Source organism: Ptychodera flava (assembly GCF_041260155.1).
Source record: "Ptychodera flava strain L36383 chromosome 23 unlocalized genomic scaffold, AS_Pfla_20210202 Scaffold_23__1_contigs__length_28996876_pilon, whole genome shotgun sequence".
Lineage (NCBI taxonomy): Eukaryota > Metazoa > Hemichordata > Enteropneusta > Ptychoderidae > Ptychodera > Ptychodera flava.
The window spans coordinates 21,809,704-21,832,606 of NW_027248277.1; the positions used below are offsets into that span (position 1 = coordinate 21,809,704).

Consider the following 22,903-nt stretch of genomic DNA (forward strand, 5'->3'; position numbering starts at 1 on the left):
AAGCAAGACGTCACTGATGCAACCTTACTTGTTGCATCAGTGACAATGTGCTTGCATTGAGTTGATTAGGTTTTCGGGCCAAAAACAAACATTTGTTAAAGATGTTTAAAACGATTTTCAGGTTTTGTTTTGGGGTAAGATATAATATGTGCTATTCTTATTTCCTTTTTGGTTTCTTTCAGAATCTTTTGCTGAACAAAAATATAAGCAGAGAGGAAAATACAATATCTGTTCCTATCCAAGGCCAGGGTCTCTTGCAAATTTCATTTTCAGGCTTTCATATTCAGTTTTATTTTTTTTGTGTTTTTGTGAGGTATTTTTAAGCTGAAAAGATCAAACTGCTTATAATATAACATAAAAACATAATGTTTTCATACATCAGTAATTTTACCAGCAGGAAGATGACGATAAGAAGTTTGTACATGCACGAACGTGCACCTGTAGCTATTTGAATTTTCTACCGCGCATGGTGCAAATTAACTCTCACTTTTACCGCGACTTTGTCTAGATCGACGTGTGCGAGAGAAAAGCACCAAAGTTTCCTTTTTTCAACAATCAACCACGCCCTCATAACAGGTACAGTAACACAGTTTTCACGGATTTATTGACAGCATTTGACTTCATGCAAGCAAGACGTCACTGATGCAACCTTACTTGTTGCATCAGTGACAATGTGCTTGCATTGAGTTGATTGGCTTTCGGACCAAAAACAAACATTTGTTAAAGATTTTTAAACGATTTTCAGGTTTCTGTTGATTTATGGAGCGTAGACTGTCGCCAGTCGCTTGTACCGCTTTTTTCGCGTATCGGCGTAGCTTCCGGTATTAGCTGGTACAACTCGTGCCTTCGGCACTCGGCCTCGCCATGAGAGGAACGCCAAGAAGATTTGACCGGTTAAGAAGGGCTTGACAACGCGCTTTCTGCGTAGTGAAGATTCATTACGTATTCATGGTAACCCCTGGCCAGCGATCAATATCTTTGGGGGCTTTTGTCTTTTGGCCTGCTTTGCATATGACGTCGTTGGACACGACCTGCCAATCACCCAGGTAGTCAATTAAACTATTAATTGACTGTTTACCGACCCAATTAACACCATCCAGCAGTATCAGTCATATTTTAATCGCGTGGCCCGAGTGGGCACAACATAGGAACGCGTGTATTTCTATGTGTACGTTTCACTTGTGGTGTTGTTTGTACCATCGTGCGTTTGAAGTCCTCATTTCACCTACAGTATTACCTTCAAGGTGACAGGCTTACTATAAATGATCGGTATCATGGCACCGAGTTCTGCTAACGGTAAAAACCACCTGTTTTGCCTACTAATTACTGCCCGTCGCTGTCCGTCCTGAATGTAGCCTATCTATAGCTACAGTAATCAGTCAATATATAATACCCCGCGCCTTATACTTTTTATATGAACTTATAACATCATAGTCCCAGCCGCAAAATTGTTGACTTTTGATCTGATATACAGGCTGATCGTTGAATCGCACCGGCGCATCCATGTTTACTTGCCCCATAAGCTTACTACTTTGCAAAGGTTGGGTAGGTGGAATACCTGGGCCAAAAATGAACACCGGGGCGAAACTTTTTATTATAAGTTTATATTACAAGTAAATGTTGTGGAATATTAAGATACCGATCTATTACTGTATTGAATAGGCCAATTTCGTGACGGGCAGTGCTAGAAGAATGACGGGCAGGGACGGGCAGTAAATAGTAGGACCGTTTCTTAGAATACGGTCAAAACGTTTGGGTGGTGCGCGTGACCGGGGGCACTGACACAAAATGGGTTGACAAGCAAATACACAAGCTTACAACCTGTGAAAAAAGAATTGTAACCAAGTTTACATGCTCACTAGTCATATATGTGACGGGGAGCTAGAAATACTTATGTGAAGCTAATGTAGATCTGGCTCCCGAAAGAACGATAACTTAGTCTTTAACATAAATGAAATAATGTATAGTGGGTAAAACCAACACAAGGAAATCAAGAATTTTTGATAAACAAATGGCTTGCTTTAATTGGTTTCGACTTGAAGTGTTTCTAACGGAAAGAGGAAGGCTATTCCAGATTTTAACGTCGCATTTATTGTATTATTTGTAAGGCCATTTAAAGAAAAGATTTTGTTTGCCATCCTTGGATTTTTGAAAAACCTACCAGCCAGCCGGGAAAAAACAAACACAGACAAAAAACACAAGTGCATTAACATAAGGTCAATTTTTATGTGGTTTCGTTTGGAAAAAATAATATTTTTTAGTAATAGTGTTAACATTGTTTTTGTTTTCTTAATTTTGTCTGAAAACCTACCAGCACGCGGACGGCATACAAATAATTTTATATAAAGCGCCTAATAATACTTACATAGTATTTCGTGTGGACAGGAAACTGAGTATATCTTCTTGAGTTTTGAGTAATCTATATGTGAGTAGAATTATCTACATCAAGCTTTTACCCATGCTACAGGATCAGCGAGCCTCAAAAGTATTAAAGCTTTCATACTCAAAATATATTCCTGAGCTTAAAGAGGAAGTTACAGGACCGTGGACGCACAATAGGGGATTACTGATGATGCAGCCATTTCCATATAATGGGTAGGAGTTTAATAGAGCCTCACACCCCCCAAGAGCATGGGATCAGATTTCTCACACTCGTTGGGGATATTTTGTCTTACACAAACCGCAGGCGAGTGTGAGACAAAATATCCCTAACTCGTGTGAGAAATCTAATCCCAAGTCCTTGGTGTGTAAGATTCTTTTCTCACATGGCCACGAAATGCATTAAATTCACTTTGAGAACATTAACTGTTTAACTGTATCAGCGACTATCCTACTTCTTAGTCATCTAGTATTCCATGTCACTAACGCGAACTCCGTTGCGAGTTCCACTCCCGATGTTTCAACTTCTGCTACGTACGAGTCTTTCAATCTTTCAACCATACTGTTTTTTTTTTCAAATGAATCATAAAAATCGTAGGTCACCGTGAAAATATTGATATTGGAGAAACTAATTACCAAAGAAATTCAAAATGACGACCATTCCTGTGGCAACTCTATACAGAGAAATGAACTTTCATTTTTCGAAAACTAAGACAGTGAAAATTTTTCTAACACCAAGAGTTTTCAAATCAGCCCCCCCCCCCTTATGGGCAGACCAGCAAGAACTGTAAACTTTTGAGAATCCGAGGCGCATTCTACCTACAGCGGTATAAAGTATTGATCCCACAGCGTGAGTCCTCGGACATAATCATAACGGCCTTAAATTTGATACAATTTGATAATTTCATCGAAAATATTGTTCAGGAAATGATTTTGTTTTGCTCTGACTATATTTCATTTATTTCGTTCGCAGACAAAATGCCAGCTAGGGATTATGAGAGGGTAAAAAGCTTGGTCGCGGAGAGTTTGGCGTTGTTTATCAGGTTCGTCACAAAGATGGCGCCATTTATGCCATGAAAGAATCAAAGGTAGTACTAATCTTGCGTCTCAGATCCAGGAGCTTGCAGCGTTGCATGCATTAAAGGGGAAGTTCACCAAGGATGATTTTTACATATGTGGTAGCTCTGTGGTCATTTACCCCCAGAAAAGCTATTTTCACCATTTATAACTCGCCCGATTTTCTAAGAAAATGATAAAAATAGTACAGGAAAATGCCCATGTAATTTGAATCATGGGAAAAAAGCCCCAAGCTTGGAGCTTGCATCATGTGATATGGAAGGGACCATCTTCGGATGGGTATGGCCCCCACATTGTCCACTCACAGTAATGCAGTAGTAAACAGCAACACAAAATCTGACAGTGGACAGTTTATCATATGTGATTCACCGTTTATGAAAGGATACTCAGTATAAACAAAAGTTATGTAAATACGCACAGCCTGGTTTAAGCATGGGTGAGTGGACAATGCCATACCCATGGGAAAATGGTGCCTTCCATATCACATGATGCAAGCTCCAAGCTTGGCGCTTTTTTCCCATGATTCAAATTACATGGGCAACTTCCTGTACTATTTCTATCGGTTTTTATAAAATCGTGCAAGTTATAAATGGCGAAAATAGCTTTTCCGGGGTAAGTGACCACAAAGCTAGCACATATGTAAAAATCATCCTTGGTGAACTTCCCCTTTAAAAGACCACCCTAACATTATCCAGTATGTCGAATATTTTAAGGAAAAGACAAACATGTGTATCGTGATGGAGTTCTGCAACCGTGGTAACCTAGAGAATTACGTCATCGAAGCGAAGCGTTCCGATCAACTTCTCCTCTCTTTCATAAAGCAAATGGCGGACGCTATCCAGTATTCTCACAGTAGGAGAATCGTTCATCGCGATCTCAAGCCAGAAAATGTCTTGATCACGATGAATAATGGTCAGTTAATTGCCAAAATTGCTGATTTTGGACTTGCAAAGATGAAACTTACAAGCACCGTTTCTTTACCAAGCCGTGGGCTGCCTCTGGCATCTTACATACACACTGAGGCAGGAACAAAATTGTACATGGCGCCCGAAGTATACAACGGTAACTACACCGAGAAAGCCGATGTCTTTTCCCTTGGAATCATGTTCTGTGCCATACTGGAGCGCACAATACTTGATATACCACGACACGGCAAACGGCTTGTTATCTTTTTCAGCGGCCAATGTCAAGAACCTGTAGGAATGTTCCTTCACACAAATCCAGGTGCGACCAGAACACTTGATCCGAAGGTCAACATTCCCGAGGAAAGTAGGAATCTGATCAACTCAATGATCAGAGCTTCCTACAAATCCAGACCCTCGGCCGAAGAAGTCCATGAGTCGTTGCAGTCAGCATCAGGTTCATACTGCTGCATACTGTGATCGAACCACGCCCGTATGCAAATCTTTTGAAAAGAAATTGAAAAAAATTACCAAAATAGGTGACAAACCATATTTTTCATGAGTCATCGAATTTCAGAGCAAAGTTCTATTAAAAAATTATAGTGGAGCAACATGTTGCTTCTTTTGTGAAAAGTTTTGGTCAGGGGGTTACTCGTTTTGATTGCATCTTCAGTAAGCATATTTAGCCTATTTGGAAACCGCAGATACTATTTCGAGTGCTCTTGCTAGGAAAAATAATAACGTTTATTCACAGATATTTTTTATCATCGTATAAATTGTTGAATTATTTAGATCAATTTCAATCCATTCACAACAAACACAAATATTTAAAAACTAATGGTACGGTGATTGCACTGAAGTTTATGTGGATTGCACTTACGTTGATTGTACGCTTGACGGATCGTCGTAATGCATATTGGAAGAATTACCCGTTTTATTTATTTGGTCGCTTTTCGGATTTTTGAATTCTTAGGGATGAGTTCATAAATACTATAATATTCACTGAGCCTTTTGTTACTACATTAACAATTTTTATCAACATATTTAGAAAGCATTGAACTTTATCCCACCCCTAAAAGATGTAAACAACACAGCTAATACAATTTTGTGATATTGTAAATACAATGCATTTGTTGATGTTAAACGTAGTGTAGAACAAGAAAGTGAATTTGATTAAATTTAGGAAAAGAGATGTATATAGATAGATTTCGAGTCAGTTGTATTTCACAACCTGCCAGTACTTTGAGCTGTCAACATGCGTTTGGACAAATCATTGATTGAAATTGACTAAAATTTTCCAGACGTTCTGTTACAATGTTTGATAACGAGTTGAAAGTCTCTCGGGACATCTGTTGTTGAATTGCGTGCAAATACTTCATGGCTTCTGATCTTGCCAGGAATTTTCTTCCCTTTTTCTTGTATCGACGTCCGTATTTGACAGTTTGCCATTAGACTGAAAGATCAGTCGCTTGAGGGCGCTCTCTGCGCTCCCTGGCAGAGGGGAGCGCAGAGAGCGCCCTCGTGAGACGGATCTTTCAGTCTATTTGTCAAGGAGAATAGACTGCACTCACTACCGTTTAGAAAGCTATGGAGTTCCCATGACTGTGTCATTCGATGAACACCTTCCCCCTTCCATTCAAATAGCCAATAACTTAGGCTTACTTACTGAATAAGTCGGCATCAGAAATTACTCGGCCGCTTCCACGACTTTAAAATGTTTGTTTGATAACCGAGCGGAGATATTAGTTCACAGAAATGATATAAATGAAACTTCGTTGTTTATGAACAGCTGGTTCAAAGACAATTAAGCCGAACTGGACAAAAATATCTTTCATTGAAAGCATTTTAGCCTACCTGTTCACAATATCTTTCATTGATTCAATTATTTTAGCCTACCTGTTCACATGTGCTCTGAAAAGTCTGTTTGTCTGTCTGTCTGTCTGTCTGTCTGTTGGTGCAATGTCTTATTTACAGCTCATAGGATCTGAATAAAATTCTGCACGTGAATTTTGTGTAGCAACAATAAGAAGGCCATTTTTGTATGTGTTTAGTTTAATCAATGTTTATATGCATGATTAATTACATTGACTAGATGTGAGGTATAAACAAACTGACTGTGTAAGGTCTGATCAATGGTTATTTCAACAGAGATCATAGCAACAGACTTGGCAGTTTTATTTCATTGATGTTGTTTATTTTATATCACATTTTGTTTAGTTAGATATACATATCGAGAAATCCTAAACTAAGATATTGGACAGTGCTTAAAGACAGCTGTTTAAATGTCAGGCAATTGCTAATTTCCATTTCGGGAGATTTAAAAATAGGGGATATATCAATGGTTGCAAAAGCAACTATACTAATGAAAAATTGTCAAATAGTACCCACAACAACAGATAAGTGAACTAAAGCTACTAGTAATTGGATTTTAAAGATCTTTCCGAATCTTGCTTTTGTCTCTGAAATTTCTGCTCCCAATCTCATGAGTTTTGTTACTGTTGCAACAAGACATAGTTACATACGATTCTCGGAAAACATACATGAAAATTGACACATTATAACTAAATAAGCATTCATTGCGTTAAATTGGCAAAGAGTTTACGATACATGTAGATTTCTGTGGCGCTGATTGGCCAATGCGCCACCTTTACCATCACCCTGGCAGAGGCCAACCCGGACTTACACAGCCTCTCCATGCAAGGAAAGTGACCAAAGAAAGAATAGTTACCTAATAAGTAATCGTTTATCATCGACAATTATAGTATTTTGCTATAGGGAAGTAATATAAAATTCGACAACAGGTTTTGTGAGTGCCCTCTTTCATCGATGCATATCAGCAAAATGTATTTCCCTTGCAGGATGAGGTGTCGCTCAGTTGTTGGTATCTCATATATTTTTTTTTTTCATCTTTTCTCATTTTATTGTCATTATTCATATTTTACAGAGAAAAGGTATCCTTAAACGGAGAAAAACATTACATTAAATTCATTATGCTAACGTATTCCTCTAGCTGACTAGCATGTGGATTCTTCAATTTTTCTATTTTGTACCGTTGAATAAATTCATTTTTCAAAATAATCTTTACAGGCATTACTGTGCCTCCAGTTACCCAGTATTTATGGGTTGACCATTTAGAAAGTAAAATTAAGAGGTCAACCATGTCGCCTTTATCACCAGGTCTAGTCTCACCTAAGTCACAATTAAAAATAATATCTACCTTTGATAATATAATATTGTGTCCTGTATAATTACTTGCAATATACGAAACATGTTTCCATAAATTTTGTGCTACATCACATTCCAAATAGCGATGTTCTAAAGTATCAATACTGAAACAAAAATTACAGTACATAAAATCAATTCTCTTCCAGTAAAATGAATATTTGTAACATGGTATGAATCTGTGTAATAGCTTCCACTGAAACTCTCTCAATTTGTATTCTTTTGTGACTATGTAAATGTTTTTCCATACTCTAATACAATTATGTTCGTTTCTTAAACTTGTTGCTTGTAAAGATACAAACCACTTAAGTAACTTATCGTCTGCCCCACGTTTTTGCTTTTCAAATAATTTATAATAAACTCTCGATGTCAATTTATTTACATGAACAAAATTTGACTCTGATTGTACTCCATACTCTGTGTTACCTTCTGTTGTAATACATGGGCAAAACATATTATATTTATTTGTCCATTTCCATGATACTCTGTTCATCTTAGCATTATCACTTGCTTTGTACCATGCATTGAGAATATTTAAATAAAAACTTGGAATCTGTGATTTGACAGTTATGTGTACAGAATTACAAAACTGATTTTGCTGCAACAAATCATGAGAATCACCCAGCTGGAAATAGGACCAAGGAATAGCAGTCCATGTGCTGCCTTTATTTTCAAGGGGCCTTTTGATCCACATTGCACTGATGGCTTTTAATTTGTTATCTAGGTTAAGATGGTTTACTCCCCCTTGCTCATATCCAAATTCGAGTATACGATTTTTTATAGGCCGTTTTTCTTAATGAAGTTGTCCGTGAGATTTTGCACTTTAACTTTAATATTGCCTGGGATACCTATTACACTGGCTAAATAAACTATCTGAGAAATGCCCAAAACTTTTACAATTGTAACCCGGCCAAAGATAGTTAGATTTCTTTGTGCCCAAGAGTTAAGTAGTTTTTCTAATTTGATTAATTTCCCGTCCCAATTCAGTGAATCACATTTCTTTTCATCATAACCAAAGTAAACTCCAAGGGTTTTGATTGGGTCGTTTGTCCACTCTACACTTTAAATTTTCTCATTGCAATTCCTTTTTTCCCAACCCACATAGCTTTAGTCTTCTTGTTACTCATTTTCAAACCACTGCTCCTATGAAAGGTATCCATAACTTCGAAAACAGCTTCCAGAGAATGCTTTTTTTAACAAAAATAGTCGTGTCGTCTGCTAAAAGTGATATTTTTTGCAGACATACCATAAGGTAAATCAATACCACTGATGTGATGATGTTGTCTAATTATACATGCCAAAGTTTCAATGACCAGTAGAAAAAGAAGAGCTGAAAGTGAGCAGCCTTGACGCACTCCCCTCTGTAACGAGAAATACTCTGTGTGCCAACCTTTATAATTTATACAGCTTGAAATATTGTTATACAACGACTCCACCCAACGTATAAAACTTGGACCAAAATAAAATTTTTCAACACTTGAAATAAAAGTTCCAATTTACAGTGTCGAAAGCTTTCTCGTAATCTACGAATAGAATAATACCATGTTGTTTTCTCTTTTTTGTGAACTGTAAAACATCGGAAATAAGTCTTATATTTTCACCAATATATCGTCCTTTCATATATCCTGTCTGATCTTTATGTACAATAGAATGCAATACATGTTTTAATCTATTTGAAAGAGCTTTGGTTGCAATTTTATAGTCATTATTTAAAAGCGATACAGTCTCCAATTGTTTAGGTCAGACTCGTTACCTTTCTTGAACAGCAATGTAATCATTCCTCGTCTTTGCGAAATCGACAGTTCACCAGCTTCCCATCCTTCATTTAAAGCGGAGACAACTAACAATTTTACGTCCTCCCAGAAGAAGCGGTAGAACTCAACCGACAAGCCGTCCGAACCCGGAGATTTATTTCCTGCCATTCCTTTCAGAGCTGCATAGCATTCCTCTTCAGTTACTAAACCTTCACACATTTGCTTTTGTTCTTCCGACAACTGTGGTATTGTGACGTCACCCAAAAATTCGTCTAAAGTAATCTCGCTGTCTTTTTTAGTGTACACCCGTTGGTAGAACTTCTTTTGCTCCTTTAGTATACAATCGGTGTCTGTAATCATATCACCATCATCATTCAACAGCTCTTTAATTTCTTTTTTCTTTGCGTTATGTTTTTCCAATCTCAGAAAATATTTAGTGTTTCTTTCTCCCTTTTCAATCAATGCCGCTCTTGATCGTATTTGAGCACCCTCTGCAAGTAGACTGTAAATGTTTTCTAACTTCTGTTTTGTCTCTCCATACTGTATAATATTTGCATCCGACGGGTCAGCTATCATTCGTGCTTCACAGTCTTTGAGGTGACGTTCAAGGCTTGGAATATTCTTATTTATATTTTTGGTAGTTTTTCTAGTTACCTCCATTGCACAGTCTTTAATCTCTTTCTTTACCATTTCCCATTGTGTTCTTCGGTTCATAAAATCGCGTTCATTGCTTTGCTGTATAATGTCTCTCACATTACGCACGAATTCTTCGTTTTCAAGAAGCTTGTTATTTAATTTCCATGATCCTGGACCCCTGCTTTCAAACGTTGTTGCTATTTCTAGGAAAACTGCCATATGGTCTGTCATAATGGCTGGTCTAATATCATATTTTTTTGTTGACTTCGTTAGATGATCAGAAATGAAAAATAATCGATGCGACTATATACTGGCGATGGATGTAGTCTGCGCCAAGTAAACTGCTTTACGCTCGGGGAAAGTTTTTCCATATATCCACCAATTGGAATTGTCCCATTAGATGACGTAAGACACTTATTGATCTGTCTCGTTGTTTCTGAGAGGCATAATGTGGTAGCCTGTCTAGTTGGTTGTTCAACGTACAATTGAAGTCACCTGCTACCACAATATTTTCATATATACAGTTGTCGTTTATAAAATTAATCAGACTTTTGAAAAATTGACTTCTGTGCAGCCTAGTATTTGGTGTATAAACAAAACAGAGTGATAGCTTTATACTGTTATGAGTGCCGTTAACACTTACAATTCTGCCAAAATTGTCATATTTCGTTGAATCTACTTGAAAACCAGAATCTTTACCAATCCATATTGCAGTTCCTCTGCTATAGTTGTCTCCCTTAGAATAATAAATCTTTCTACCTCATTCCTCTTCCAAGATCTGGATATTATGGCTGTTAATGTATATTTCTTGCAGAAATGCTATTTCAGCTTTCTGTTGTTTAATCCATTGCTGAACACATTTCATTTTTGTCTTGTCATTGAAATCCCTCACGTTGAGGGATAAAATATTGAGCTTGATCATACTTATGGTGCCGACTTTAATTTACATCTTCTCTTTCTTTTTTAATTTTTCCACAATCAACCTTTTGCTGAATAGACTATATAGGTTGCGATTCAGCAGACCGTTCTGAGATATCTTCTCGTGAGGTGTTATACTGTGGCTCTTCCCCGTCGCTGTTCTCGGTTGCACCGCTGTCTTCTTCATTTGTATCTGTTTCTTTGTTACGTGATGATTTGTCACCTTGTCCTCTGTGATCTTTGAGGAAGGAAAGTATGGTACTCTGTGCTTTGCTTTCCTTAACATCTGCAGTTGTTTGCTGGCGTTGCGTAACTGTTGTGCCTCTTTCAAAATGCATTGGTTGTTTACTGGATGCGATTTCATTGGTTTTTGACGGTTTGTGACACCTGTTGTTTGGCGTACATTCGTTTGGAGTTGTTCTTGATTATTCACACTATCCTGCATACTTTCACATTCGCGAGCCATATGTCCATCTCCATTGCACTTTCTGCATTAAACAGGTTTAGAACAATTGCGTGCTATGTGTCCGTTTTCCAAACATTTGCTGCAACTTTGCATATATTGTGTCTGCTGTTGTTGATTACTGAAAATTCTACCAGCAAACGAACCAACTTTGATGGAAGTTGGTATCGGTGTTGTGGGTTTTTCAATAAATATAGTTCTGTCTCCATTCAGCACGTTGATTAACTTGCCGTTAATTCTCCATTTCATCTGATTTATCCGTGTCTTTATTTTACACCCGAGTACTTTTAGCGTGTCTGCTATGGCACTGTCATCGACAGAGAGAGGAATATCTTTGACAGTTAGCCTGATCCAGTCTTCGTTAATGTCTCTGCGATATGGATTTTTACCCCAAAGCTCGACTGCTTTTCCTCGCAATCTTACTCCGTGTTGAAGAAGTATTGCTCTGTCCGCTTTATCATTTAGGTAGATTCTCCTAAACTCGTACACGCTGTAATCCTTCCAGGCTGGTCATGGTTATAACTTCTGCAATAGCATTCAGAATTTCCTCTCCTGATAGCCATTGTTTGTTTTCAGGCGGCAATACATCAGATTGCTTGAGGAAAAGTGGTAAAACAGGGGGCTCACCAGTGTTATTTTGATCCGCATTTCAGTCTTTTTCTACCACCTGCGCATATGTTGTACGTTCACTACCCACCATGGCCATGATTCTCGTACACATAAAAATGTCCCAGAAAGTCTTCAATTTTAGCTCTTATTCAGTCCTATTTGTAACACTGACGTAAGCTCTCTAACTTGATTTGTGTATCGAATTGAGTTCGTCACAAAAGTAGCCCTTTAATGTCGAAAAACTCATAAAGTTCGGAGCGCTCTGACAAAGTGCTTCCGTAGACTACAGAACAGGGCGCCCTCTTCAGGTATCTCATATATTCTTTTACTTGGAAACTAATGAAACGAAGAGAATGTAAACAGCAATATCAGTAACCAGCCAAAGACTAGCCGAAGACAGGTAGTGCAAATATCTAGAGGTTTAATTGTTATGGACAGCACCGCGATCTTTTGTTTTATTTCTCACTTTTTATGTTTGAAAACTATTTCAGTTGGTGTTTTCTTTCAAACTACATAGGTTTGTGATATGTCCGGAATTATAATGGTATTGACGGTTATTGGTTTGCGTTTTAGGGCCAGCAAGGCTGGTACTCCTATGTTGAAGGCGTGTAAGGAAGACTGGATTCAGCGAGTACTATAAATCTAAAATACTACTTTATTCCATTATACACTTTGCTACAGAACATATATAATCTAATGAGTAACTGGGGGTGAGATGGAGATTGACGAGTATATACGTGGGTTCTTGACTGAAATTTATGGCCTCATGAATAGTAATGACAGCTCATGAATAAATGACATAGCGCGAGAGTAATGAAAGCTCATGAATAAATGACATAGCGCTATGTCACACAGTTGTAAAGATAAATTCCGGAAAGGCGGAATGATTAACACGTATATGACTGCTTCAAATATTTACACTATAACTGTTCACCACCTTTTTCACAACTAATCATAGGGCAAATGAAGTGAAAGGATTCTTATCCCGTCGCTCTCTTTCATATCTTTGGGACGTATCATTCTATTTGTAGGTAGTGTTAAAATTCGTGGTAGATTATTAACAACGCATCGAGCTACTCTAACATAAGCAAGCGATGTAATCTTTGTATATCAGAAAAGCTGTACATTATCAATGCTAAGAAATATACGCAGTAAAACGGTCTGGGTTGGTTTCAAAATGTCGCCACTAAAACAAATATTATTTATCAAAATTTTAATACCACCTACAAATAGAATAGAACGTCCCAAAGATATGAAAGAGAGCGACGGGCTAAGAATCATTTCACTACATCTGTCCGATGATTGCAGGATGCATGAAACTTATAAGTAACAGATATCATATTACCCAGTAAACAGTTGCATATCTGTATGGCGATGGGCCATTTTACTCATTAGATGAATAAAATCCCGGCAAATAACACTCTGATCGCTAACAATATTTTAGCTATCTTTGACAATAATTTTGATCCATCCAAATCAAACAAAAATTAAGAAGACTGTTCATGTGATAAATATATAATCACATGGAATTTTCTTCCGTTCGACGTCATCATACTCGTGTCACGTATTTCGCCTTCGGCTCAACGTAGTGCGCCTCCGCGAAAATTATTCGTATACAATGACGTCAAACAAAGAAAAATTCCATGGGATTACATTTTAAAAATGACCTTGAATTTACTGACACTTAAAATTCGAAATGGCCATCCTCCCTTAGTGATCTGTCTTGGAAAAAGTTTTATTTATTCTTATTTCCAAAAAATAAAAAAAAGTGTACAAGTTAACCCTTAAGATTCAAAATGAGCCCAGAAGTTCCTGATCAAATGAATTTTGTAATCTTTTTTTCGAGTCCGAATACCAGTCATTTAGGCAAATTCTATAAGAAGAAGTAAGAAAACAAACTAGTTTCATAGAAAGCACATGAAGGTATCCCTATTCATATATTCATAGTGTCTATCCAACAAAAAAGATTTTCTAAGTCCAAAGCTAATTTGACGAGAATAATTAATGCAGTATTATTTACAACAAGAGAAGAAAAAAAACGAACATCAAATATGGCAATACAAATAAGTGTAAAACTCACCAGGAGTATTTATGATTCTGTAAACCTGATTGGCCCATCCTCCACCTTCACCATCACCTGCACAGTTAGTAGACCGCCCATACTTCTGATAAGTGTTCTGCGCATCCGCACTCGATGCACACCATCCACCATCCTGCACTGCAAATATGGTGAATCCACGTGACACTGCAGCTTCTTTGCATTTCCTGATGGCATCGTTTCGTGATTTGTAGAACCCATCAAGTCTATAATCATGTCCCTCCAATGGCGATATTGCTCTATTTGCGGTGTCTCTCCAACATCCGAGATTTTCTAAGTCTGATGCTAATTTATAGAGAATAATGAGAGAAGCAATACTGTTAACCATCGAAGGAAAGCTTATCTATAAGTGATACAGTAAATGTGTGAATTTATTTGTTAGTGAAACCTTCGTTGATCCTAGAAGGAGGTTACGTCTTGTAGTATTTTTCTCGTTCAATGTGTTTGATAACCAGTACTGCGATAACCTCTTCGTTTATATTATTAACGCCAGGATATTTGTTTTCTAAGAATATTAACTGATGAACAGACGGAAAACAGTAGTCAGTTCAGATAAAAGCAAGTTTTTCAACCTTTTAACAATAATGGGTAAAGGCTACATTACTCACCAGGGGCATTTTTATTCTGTAAACTTGATTCGCCCATCCACCGCCTTCGCCATCTCCTGCGCAGTTGTCAGTTGGTCCGTATTTCTTGTAAGTGTCTTGAGCAATAACACTGGATGCACACCACCCGCCGTCCTGCACCGCAAATGTGCTGAATCCACGTGACAGTGCAGCTTCTTTGCATTTCCTGATAGCATCGCTTCTTGATGTGTAGAACCCATCTAGTCTGTAATCCCGTCCCTCAAGTGACGATATTGCTCTATTTGCGGTGTCTCTCCAACACCCAAGATTTTCTAAGTCTGATGCTAATGAGAATAATGAGAGTAGCAATACTATTAACCATCGAATGACCCCGGCGGTGGCAGTCCCCGGGTTGATGGGTACCCATGCTTGTTACCCAAGTTTGAAAAGTACCCCCTTTCCTAGAATATTTCTGAGAAAAACACCCCTATTTGTGGCAAATCTTGGAGAAATAGCTGTAAAAAACATACCCTTATTTTCGAAATCTAGGAGGTTAGTATGTTGACTTCCAGGGTTGACCCTGGAGGTTGACTTTGTATACATGTACATATATCACAAATGTTTGTCCTCACCTGATTTTAGTCACATTCATACACAATCACTTCCTAATCCGTTTGGATTTGCAGTTCTCTGCTGGCTCCTGTGTGACAATACACCTCCCATCATCTACTGTCCCTCGTGTTGATTTAGGGGGGATGGACCATAAGTGATGGGCATGTATACGTCATATGTACATACAAACGTACGGTACTGTTTTTCATTTTCTTTGTGAGTGAGACTATACCAGATTAGTGTCCTAGGGAGATTATGAAAGGAATACCCCTAATCTCGGAGGTTACTCTGAAAAAGTACCCCTTTTTCTCGATTTCACGGACCTAGAATCTCCGAGATGACTGAAGAAAAACACCCCTTTTCCGTGAATTTGGTAACGCGCATGGGTACCCACCAACCCGGGGACTGCCACCACCGGCGAATGACTAGCCGATCGTCAAGAGAACATTAAATGTGAGAGTGTGATTGTTGGGGAAACTCGTCGTAAAACCTTGATGGAGGTTACTTCTTGTAGTATTTCTCACGTTAAATGTGTTTGACAAATAGTACTGTGAACAATTTTGACTGTTATTAAACGTCAGGCAATTTTGCTTTCTGAGAATGTTCATTGATGAAAAGACGGAAAGTAGCAGCCAAGTCGGATAAATGCAGGTTTTTCAACCTTTTAACAATAATGGGTAAAGGCCACGATACTCACCAGGGGCATTTTTTATTCTGTAAACTTGATTCGCCCATCCTCCGCCTTCGCCATCTCCTGCGCAGTTGTCAGTTGGTCCGTATTTCTGGTAGGTGTCTTGAGCAATAACACTGGATGCACACCACCCACCATCCTGCACCGCAAATGTGCTGAAGCCACGTGACAATGCAGCTCGTTTGCATTTCATGATGGCATCGTTTCGTGATTTGTAGAACCCATCTAGTCTATAATCACGTCCCTCCAATGACGATATTGCTCTATTTGCGGTGTCTCTCCAACATCCGAGATTTTCTAAATCCGAAGCTAATTTAATGAGAATATTGAAAGAAGCGAATAAAGCACCAATAGCTGCGAATATGTAATAAACCGATCCAAATATATCCTCAGTTTACCAAGACGTTTCTTTGAATAACACCCAATAAAGACTGAAAAAGTGTATAAAACTTTCATAAGTGTTGAAAGTGGCAGGTAAAGTTAAACATTTTAACATTATTTAGATTTCCCATCATTTTCAAAAACTAATCATGTGACACACAAAATAAAGAGTACACCACTAAAATGTTGGCCATCATGTGTTGTGCATTCAAGTAAATGGCATCATGCTTGTTCTGATATGATCACGATGTGTATGTGCAAGAAATACTGCATTTGTGTACGTCTCAAAGGGGGCTCTATTTTATGAATGCAGCACCCGCTTATTATTTAACCTGTTAAGGAGGTACGCTACCATTCAAAAAATGTTGGGACATTCTTGAAGTTGACTTTTCTGAAATAATCTTTATGTGTACATCGCAAAGATATGAAAAAAATATGGGGTACCCATGCAAAATTTTTGAAAAAACACATGCCAAAATTGACAGAAAACCACTAAATCTCCCATTTTGCGAAATTTGCACTTACCAGCAGAATCTTTATTTTATCGCAAACGATTAACAGATCCTAGTGTGCATACCAAAATTTGCATTGCCAGGACAGCTGAATTAGGACAATCAACTAAAATTTGTGATGTCTTGTCTTAAAAATTAAATATTAGACCCTAAATTTATCATTTAACTGTAAAATTAGTCTTTTTTAAAAATATAAACTTCATATAAATGCACAAAATAATTTTCAAAATGTTAAAAAGTACAGCAATATCTATCAAACAGACAGTGCTCTTTGATTTAGAAGCAAAAAAAGTGGGGTCACCATGCAAATTTTCTTACTAAACAGCAAAAAGTGACGAACAAAGGTGAATTTTGTTAGACCTGAGATTTGACCCTCTAGCTTACTGATATTTTGTCAGAGCTACAATTGTTAATTATCTCTACTGATCTTTCAAATAAAAATAACTGTCGATTTTTCAGTGCAAAAATATATTTCGGTTGTTTTGATTCATAAAAACTTCTGAAAGAAATATTATAAGGTCACTAGCATGATTTTTTGCCATTTTGTCCTGTTATTCACGCTCACCAGGTTAGGTAGTCTAAAAGGAACATGTACATCTTCTGGACAAAAGAGGGCGCTCTCCTATATAGAATGGTAGCGTACTACCTTAAAACGCGTAGGCAATGTCCAAATTAGCGAGCAGTGATAAATCTATACACGTCATTCAGGTAACATATTTGCACGAACCACCTTTGATTTAAAATTAAAACCATGATAATAATGACAAAAAATTTGCAGCTATTGAGTCTGTAGCCATCGAAGGACAAGCTTATCAACAAGAGACACATTAAATGTGAGAGTGTATTTGTTAGTGCTACTCTTCGTTGACCCCAGAGGGAGGTTTCCCCTTGTAGTATTTTTCATGTTAAGGGGAGGCTGCACCCAACACAGCATATTTTGCTCAAAAATCACGGTTTTGCAAATATTCATTCAATTTAATTAATATGTTAACCCAAGATTAAAATGTTGGTGGGGTTCACCTTTAAGCTTGTCAAGCAGTCGTAAGTTTCGATATACAGGAGTGTTAATTTATGCAAATGAATGCAAATCACCTCATTTCCTGCACCCAACACAGCATATTTTGCTCAAAAATCATGGTTTTGCAAATATTCATTCAATTTAATTAATATGTTAACCCAAGATTAAAATGTTGGTGGGGTTGACCTTTAAGCTTGTCAAGCAGTCGTAAGTTTCGATATAAAGGAGTGTTAATTTATGCAAATGAATGCAAATCACCTCTTTTCCTGGCTTCTTTTTCCTCCCATTTTCAAAATTTGCAAAGAATTTAACTCCTCTCTGGCTGCGTCAAATTTTTCTGAAATTTTCACATTGTGTTCTCTAAATGCTCTTTAAAAAAATGACTATTTTGTTTGGCAATGAAGTTCTTACATTTTAAACAAGAGGCACTTGAATTTTACGAATCATGATTTTCGTCACTTTTTTGGTAGTCAGTTTTTCAACCCTTGCCATTTTTGAATGAGGATAAATAATGCAAAATAAAATAGTCGTTTTTTTCTACATGTACTCTTCTTTCAAGTTAAATATTACATTTCAGAAAATAGTGTTAAGTTTTTGACTTAAATTAATTTGTATCATTAATACCAAAATTGAGGTTTTTTACCCCAAATATACACCCACTTCATCTTTCAAGTAAACTACTGCTACCATACTAATCTTCAGAGTCTCTGATTTGTGAAATTAAATAATATTATGGGGTTTCCTTGTTATCATTGATGAGAAATATTACTTTGAAGAAAAACTGTGTTGACAACATGTAGCTCCACCTTAAATGTGTTTGATAACCAGTACTGGTATTAAAGTTTTGGTTACATTATTAAAAGTCAGGAAACTGTTTTCTGAGAATGTAAATGATGAAAAGACGGGTAAAAGCAGCCAAGTCGGTTAAAATGCAGGTTTTATAACCTTTTAACAATAATGGATAAAAGCCAAAATACTCACCAGGGGCATCTTTTATTCTATAAACATCATTTGCCCATGGGCCGCCTTCGCCACCTCCTGCGCAGTTGTCAGCTGGTCCGTATTTCTTGTATGTGTCTTGAGCGATAACACTGGATGCACACCATCCGCCATCCTGCACCGCAAATATGGAGAATCCACGTGACAGTGCAGCTTCTTTGCACTTCCTGATGGCATCGTTTCTTGATTTGTAGAACCCATCAAGTCTATAATCATGTCCCTCCAATGACGATATTGCTCTATTTGCGGTGTCTCTCCAACATCCGAGATTTTGTAAATCCGTAGCTAATTTAATGAGAATAATGAAAGAAGCAATATTATTAGCCATCGAAGGACAAGGCGATTAACTAGAGAGAAATTTTGAGTATTGCATTGTTGACGAAATTTTATGTTGACCCTAGACTTATGGGGGAGTTTATATTTTTCTGCACTTCTCAGGAACACCACTGGAAATTATTTTGGACAATTGGATCGTTCAGTTGATCAAATTTATCAAGAGTGTTAGGTGCAATGTAGCTGAAAGTTGCAACTTAACAAATTACTCATGAAAACAAGTGTATTACAAAAAAGAAAAGTGAATGGGCTTAAATTTGCTGACTAAACCAACACTAATACACCAGTTTTCCAAAAACAACATTTTTGACTATTAATTTTGATTTTGTTTTGTGTGTATGTGAAATGATGTAATGACGGATAACAGCTGCCTAATCGGTTTACAATGCAAGTGTTTACAACCGTTCAACGATAATGAGTGAAGGCCAGAGGCCTCGGCACGTTTGAAGACATGGCCCCCTTATGAGGTCAACCGACCTACTTTTCATCAGCAAGGTAGGCTTGCATGTCTCGTGCTTTGATAAGTGTGTGAATTAAAGACAATCTTGCTTCAATTCATCGGCGTCGACTGATTTGACCAGCTACCAAACTCAACTCACACACCAATAAATTAGCGAGATATGACCCAAAAGGTTTTCTTATCCCGATGTTTACTAATGTATCCCCTCACTATCTCCATTAAACCCGCTATTTGTTATGTTGATCAGTGTTGTGTAGGGATCACTTAGTTGGCAAAGATAAAAGGTGGCACTAGCGCCAAGAAGGCGGTGCTGATGTTTAGGTCACAGTCTTTGTGCACCCTCATTTGCTCAAGATTACTCGAAAACGTTTTCATCTCACAAATAAGTGAAAAATAAAATAAAAAATGAACTTAAGTTTAATATTCAGAGAACGAAGTACATGTACATATATATTCTTGACCGGAAACTTTGAGAAGTATCAGAAGTGAACTTGGACGTGGCAAAATTATGAATTTATATATTTGTTTGTTTGTTGTGAATGTCAAATATTTTCATTGCCAAACAATGTCGCAAACCTTGCCCTAAATGCTAAATATTGGATTCTACTCCACTGGAAATCGTCCTGTCTTGCGTGCAGACGATAACTTTTGCACAATTGGTATAATTGCCAGTGTAGCATGATGGGACTTCTTTGACGTATCTGCAACAAGAAAATGTCCCGAATACTAATATGTGGCCTTCCTGACAAACAAAAGAAAAAAGAAGGTGAAAACGAGATTGTCTGAGACGGCAAGAAGATTATGCCGAATTAAGTGTAAGGATCACGTGTGTCTGCCTATACAGAACAATTCAAAATGACATGATATGCAAATAACTTCGGACGATAGAGTCTATTGATAGGTTACTTATTAGTATTGTGTTAAAGGAGTAAACATACTAAATTATAAAATTGACTGACAGCAACCATCCTGTTATTGACAGGCTGCCGCGATAAATCTTTGCTTAACCTATAGATCCACAGTTTGATCACCCTGTCATAAAATGCGACCTGTTTGTAGAGGTTATTGCCCGGTACAACACTCCAATGAAGATAAACAATGAAAAGGAGCTCTCCACTAACGTGCAATACCATCTGTTTCTGTGTCGTATCAGCATGAGTGTCATTTGTGCTGCGTCAGACAAGAACAAAGTCGAGTGTCTGATGCGGCGCAAATGACACGAATGCTGATACGATGAAAGGAACAGTTGCCCAGAATTTTACTATAGTATAAAAAACCCTAAATTTTGAGGCTTTATTATATTACGCCATAGACCCTGGAGCCTAAGCAGACCGGAACACTCTGCCAGGCTGAGCCGTCTCAGCTATAGCCATAGCGAATCTGGTTTTCAACTCAGGGCTGCTCATTACATTCAAGACAACGGATACAAGGACTGACGTACAAAAGTCCAGAGCATTGCTGCAAAGTTAAAATAGCTAATGATTTATGTAGAGTTTTTTATATACTGCGATTTGAAAATGCAGAACAGAAGAAATGAATACGCAAAAGAGCAAGTGCCGAAATATATATTTCACAAGAGTTCATCGTAAGCGAGCATAATACAAAAAACCGCATAAATAAAGACAAAGAGATACACAAAATTATAAGCTAATTTAAGCTTGAGATTGACAATCAGAGTCGCACTTTGGTTTGCTCCAACTGTCTCTGTAGAACGTTAGTTGCAGTTGGATTGAGTCTCCTGCTTCTAAAAAACAAAACCAACTTTTTACCATACCGAAAATAATGAAGACCCTCGGAAAGTCGGTCCACTTACCTTGGCTAAACACCCTTACGATGGTGATAGCGAGAACCAGAAGACGTATTTGGTTGAACACAGCCATCGCTCTGTCTTGCATAGGTTTGATTTGGCTAGTAGCAAGATTTCAAGATTTATTCACTGGCTGATAAGGCCGTTGATCAGGTGATCTAGTCCAGAATGTCGATAAACGTAATTTTAAGTGGCTTGCGTTGGTTAAAGGTGACAATGTTTAGGAGAGATAAAACACACTTCATATCATGTCTTGGCCCAGTGTCAAAAGATAAAGGTTGTTTGTTAATTTCCCTACGTCTTTGACGTCAGGGGTCCTCGTTCCATTTTTAGTCGGTCGCACGGTGGCCGACAGAAATCTAAAAGATTTGAATCACACTTTGGAATATTGAAACTTTACCATTCATATTCAGAAATTAAAATCCCTACTAGATTTAATTAATACTTTAATTAATATTTTATGGCTTTATAACAAGCTTGTAAATAGAGCGATACCGTCAGTGGAGGGACAGGATCAAAGACTTGATGCTTCTTACCAAGCAAGAAACGACACCATCAGGAAATGCAGAGAAGTTGCATTGCCACGTGGACTCACCACATTTGCGGTGCACAATGGTGGATGTGTGCATCGAGTGCTGATGCGCAGAACACCTTTCAGAAGTATGGACGGTATATTAATAGTCATGTGGCTTAGCAAAATTAATATTACACGGATGACAAAAATGACAAATTTGAAACATAGGTTTGCATGTGTATGGATCGAAATTAGCTACTGCTCCAAAAATTTGGGCCACCTGAAAGACTCGATGACGTCATAAATTCAAAATGGCCGCCATTATATTACTAAAATAATAAAATGCGGTTAATTTAGGCAGTTTCAAATACTGATTTGAATAAACTGACACAAACAAATACAACATAAAATTGACGCACCTCAATTATTATGACGTCATAAATCGAAATTGTTTACCAAATTCAAAATATCCACCGTAATATTGTCTTATAATGTTAAAATACTGTTTATTCAGTCTGTTTTAAGCATTTCATTGCCTAAACTGACATTTGCACCCTAAATTACAGACAAAACATATGATTGGTACAATATAATTATTGTGATGACAAAATGTTTGGAAACCTAAAAAAACGTAAAAAAACGCCAGGAAGCACATTAAACATATAGAAGATTAAATACAACCAAGAACTTTTCTCAGGTTTATCAAAATCCTTGCAAATCAATCCTTAACAGGTGATGAAATCAAAGCATTAAACAAAGGCTTGTGATTTATTCCCATTCCGAAGTGCCTATATAGAAATACATTATCATACGAAGATATCAACAAATGTATTTGCATCATATGATTATGCAATATCATGAGAAACAAATAAACAGTCAATCAGATATCCATTCTAAGATAAGTCAGTGTTAGACACTACTAACAGCGGTGACCCTAATTGTGAAACTATCG

General features: G+C 37.4%; 2 protein-coding genes across 2 annotated transcripts; one reads left to right on the forward strand and one right to left on the reverse strand.

The window, feature by feature from the left end:
* Positions 1–4,193: 4,193 nt before the first annotated feature.
* Positions 4,194–4,838, forward strand: LOC139123849 (serine/threonine-protein kinase pdik1l-A-like). Its single transcript, XM_070690000.1, has one exon. It carries the CDS (start codon positions 4,194–4,196, stop codon positions 4,836–4,838), a length of 645 nt encoding a protein of 214 aa, XP_070546101.1.
* A 1,692-nt stretch (positions 4,839–6,530) lies between these two features.
* On the reverse strand, positions 6,531–21,902 carry LOC139123614 (uncharacterized). The gene is made up of 6 exons (XM_070689780.1): positions 21,444–21,902; positions 18,820–19,122; positions 15,934–16,236; positions 14,667–14,968; positions 14,041–14,343; positions 6,531–7,265 (listed from the first exon to the last, which is right to left on the reverse strand). The coding sequence occupies exons 1-5, from the start codon at positions 21,523–21,525 to the stop codon at positions 14,332–14,334; spliced, it is 1,002 nt and encodes a 333-aa protein (XP_070545881.1). The 5' UTR covers positions 21,526–21,902; the 3' UTR covers positions 6,531–7,265; positions 14,041–14,331.
* Between the last annotated feature and the right edge of the window lie 1,001 nt (positions 21,903–22,903).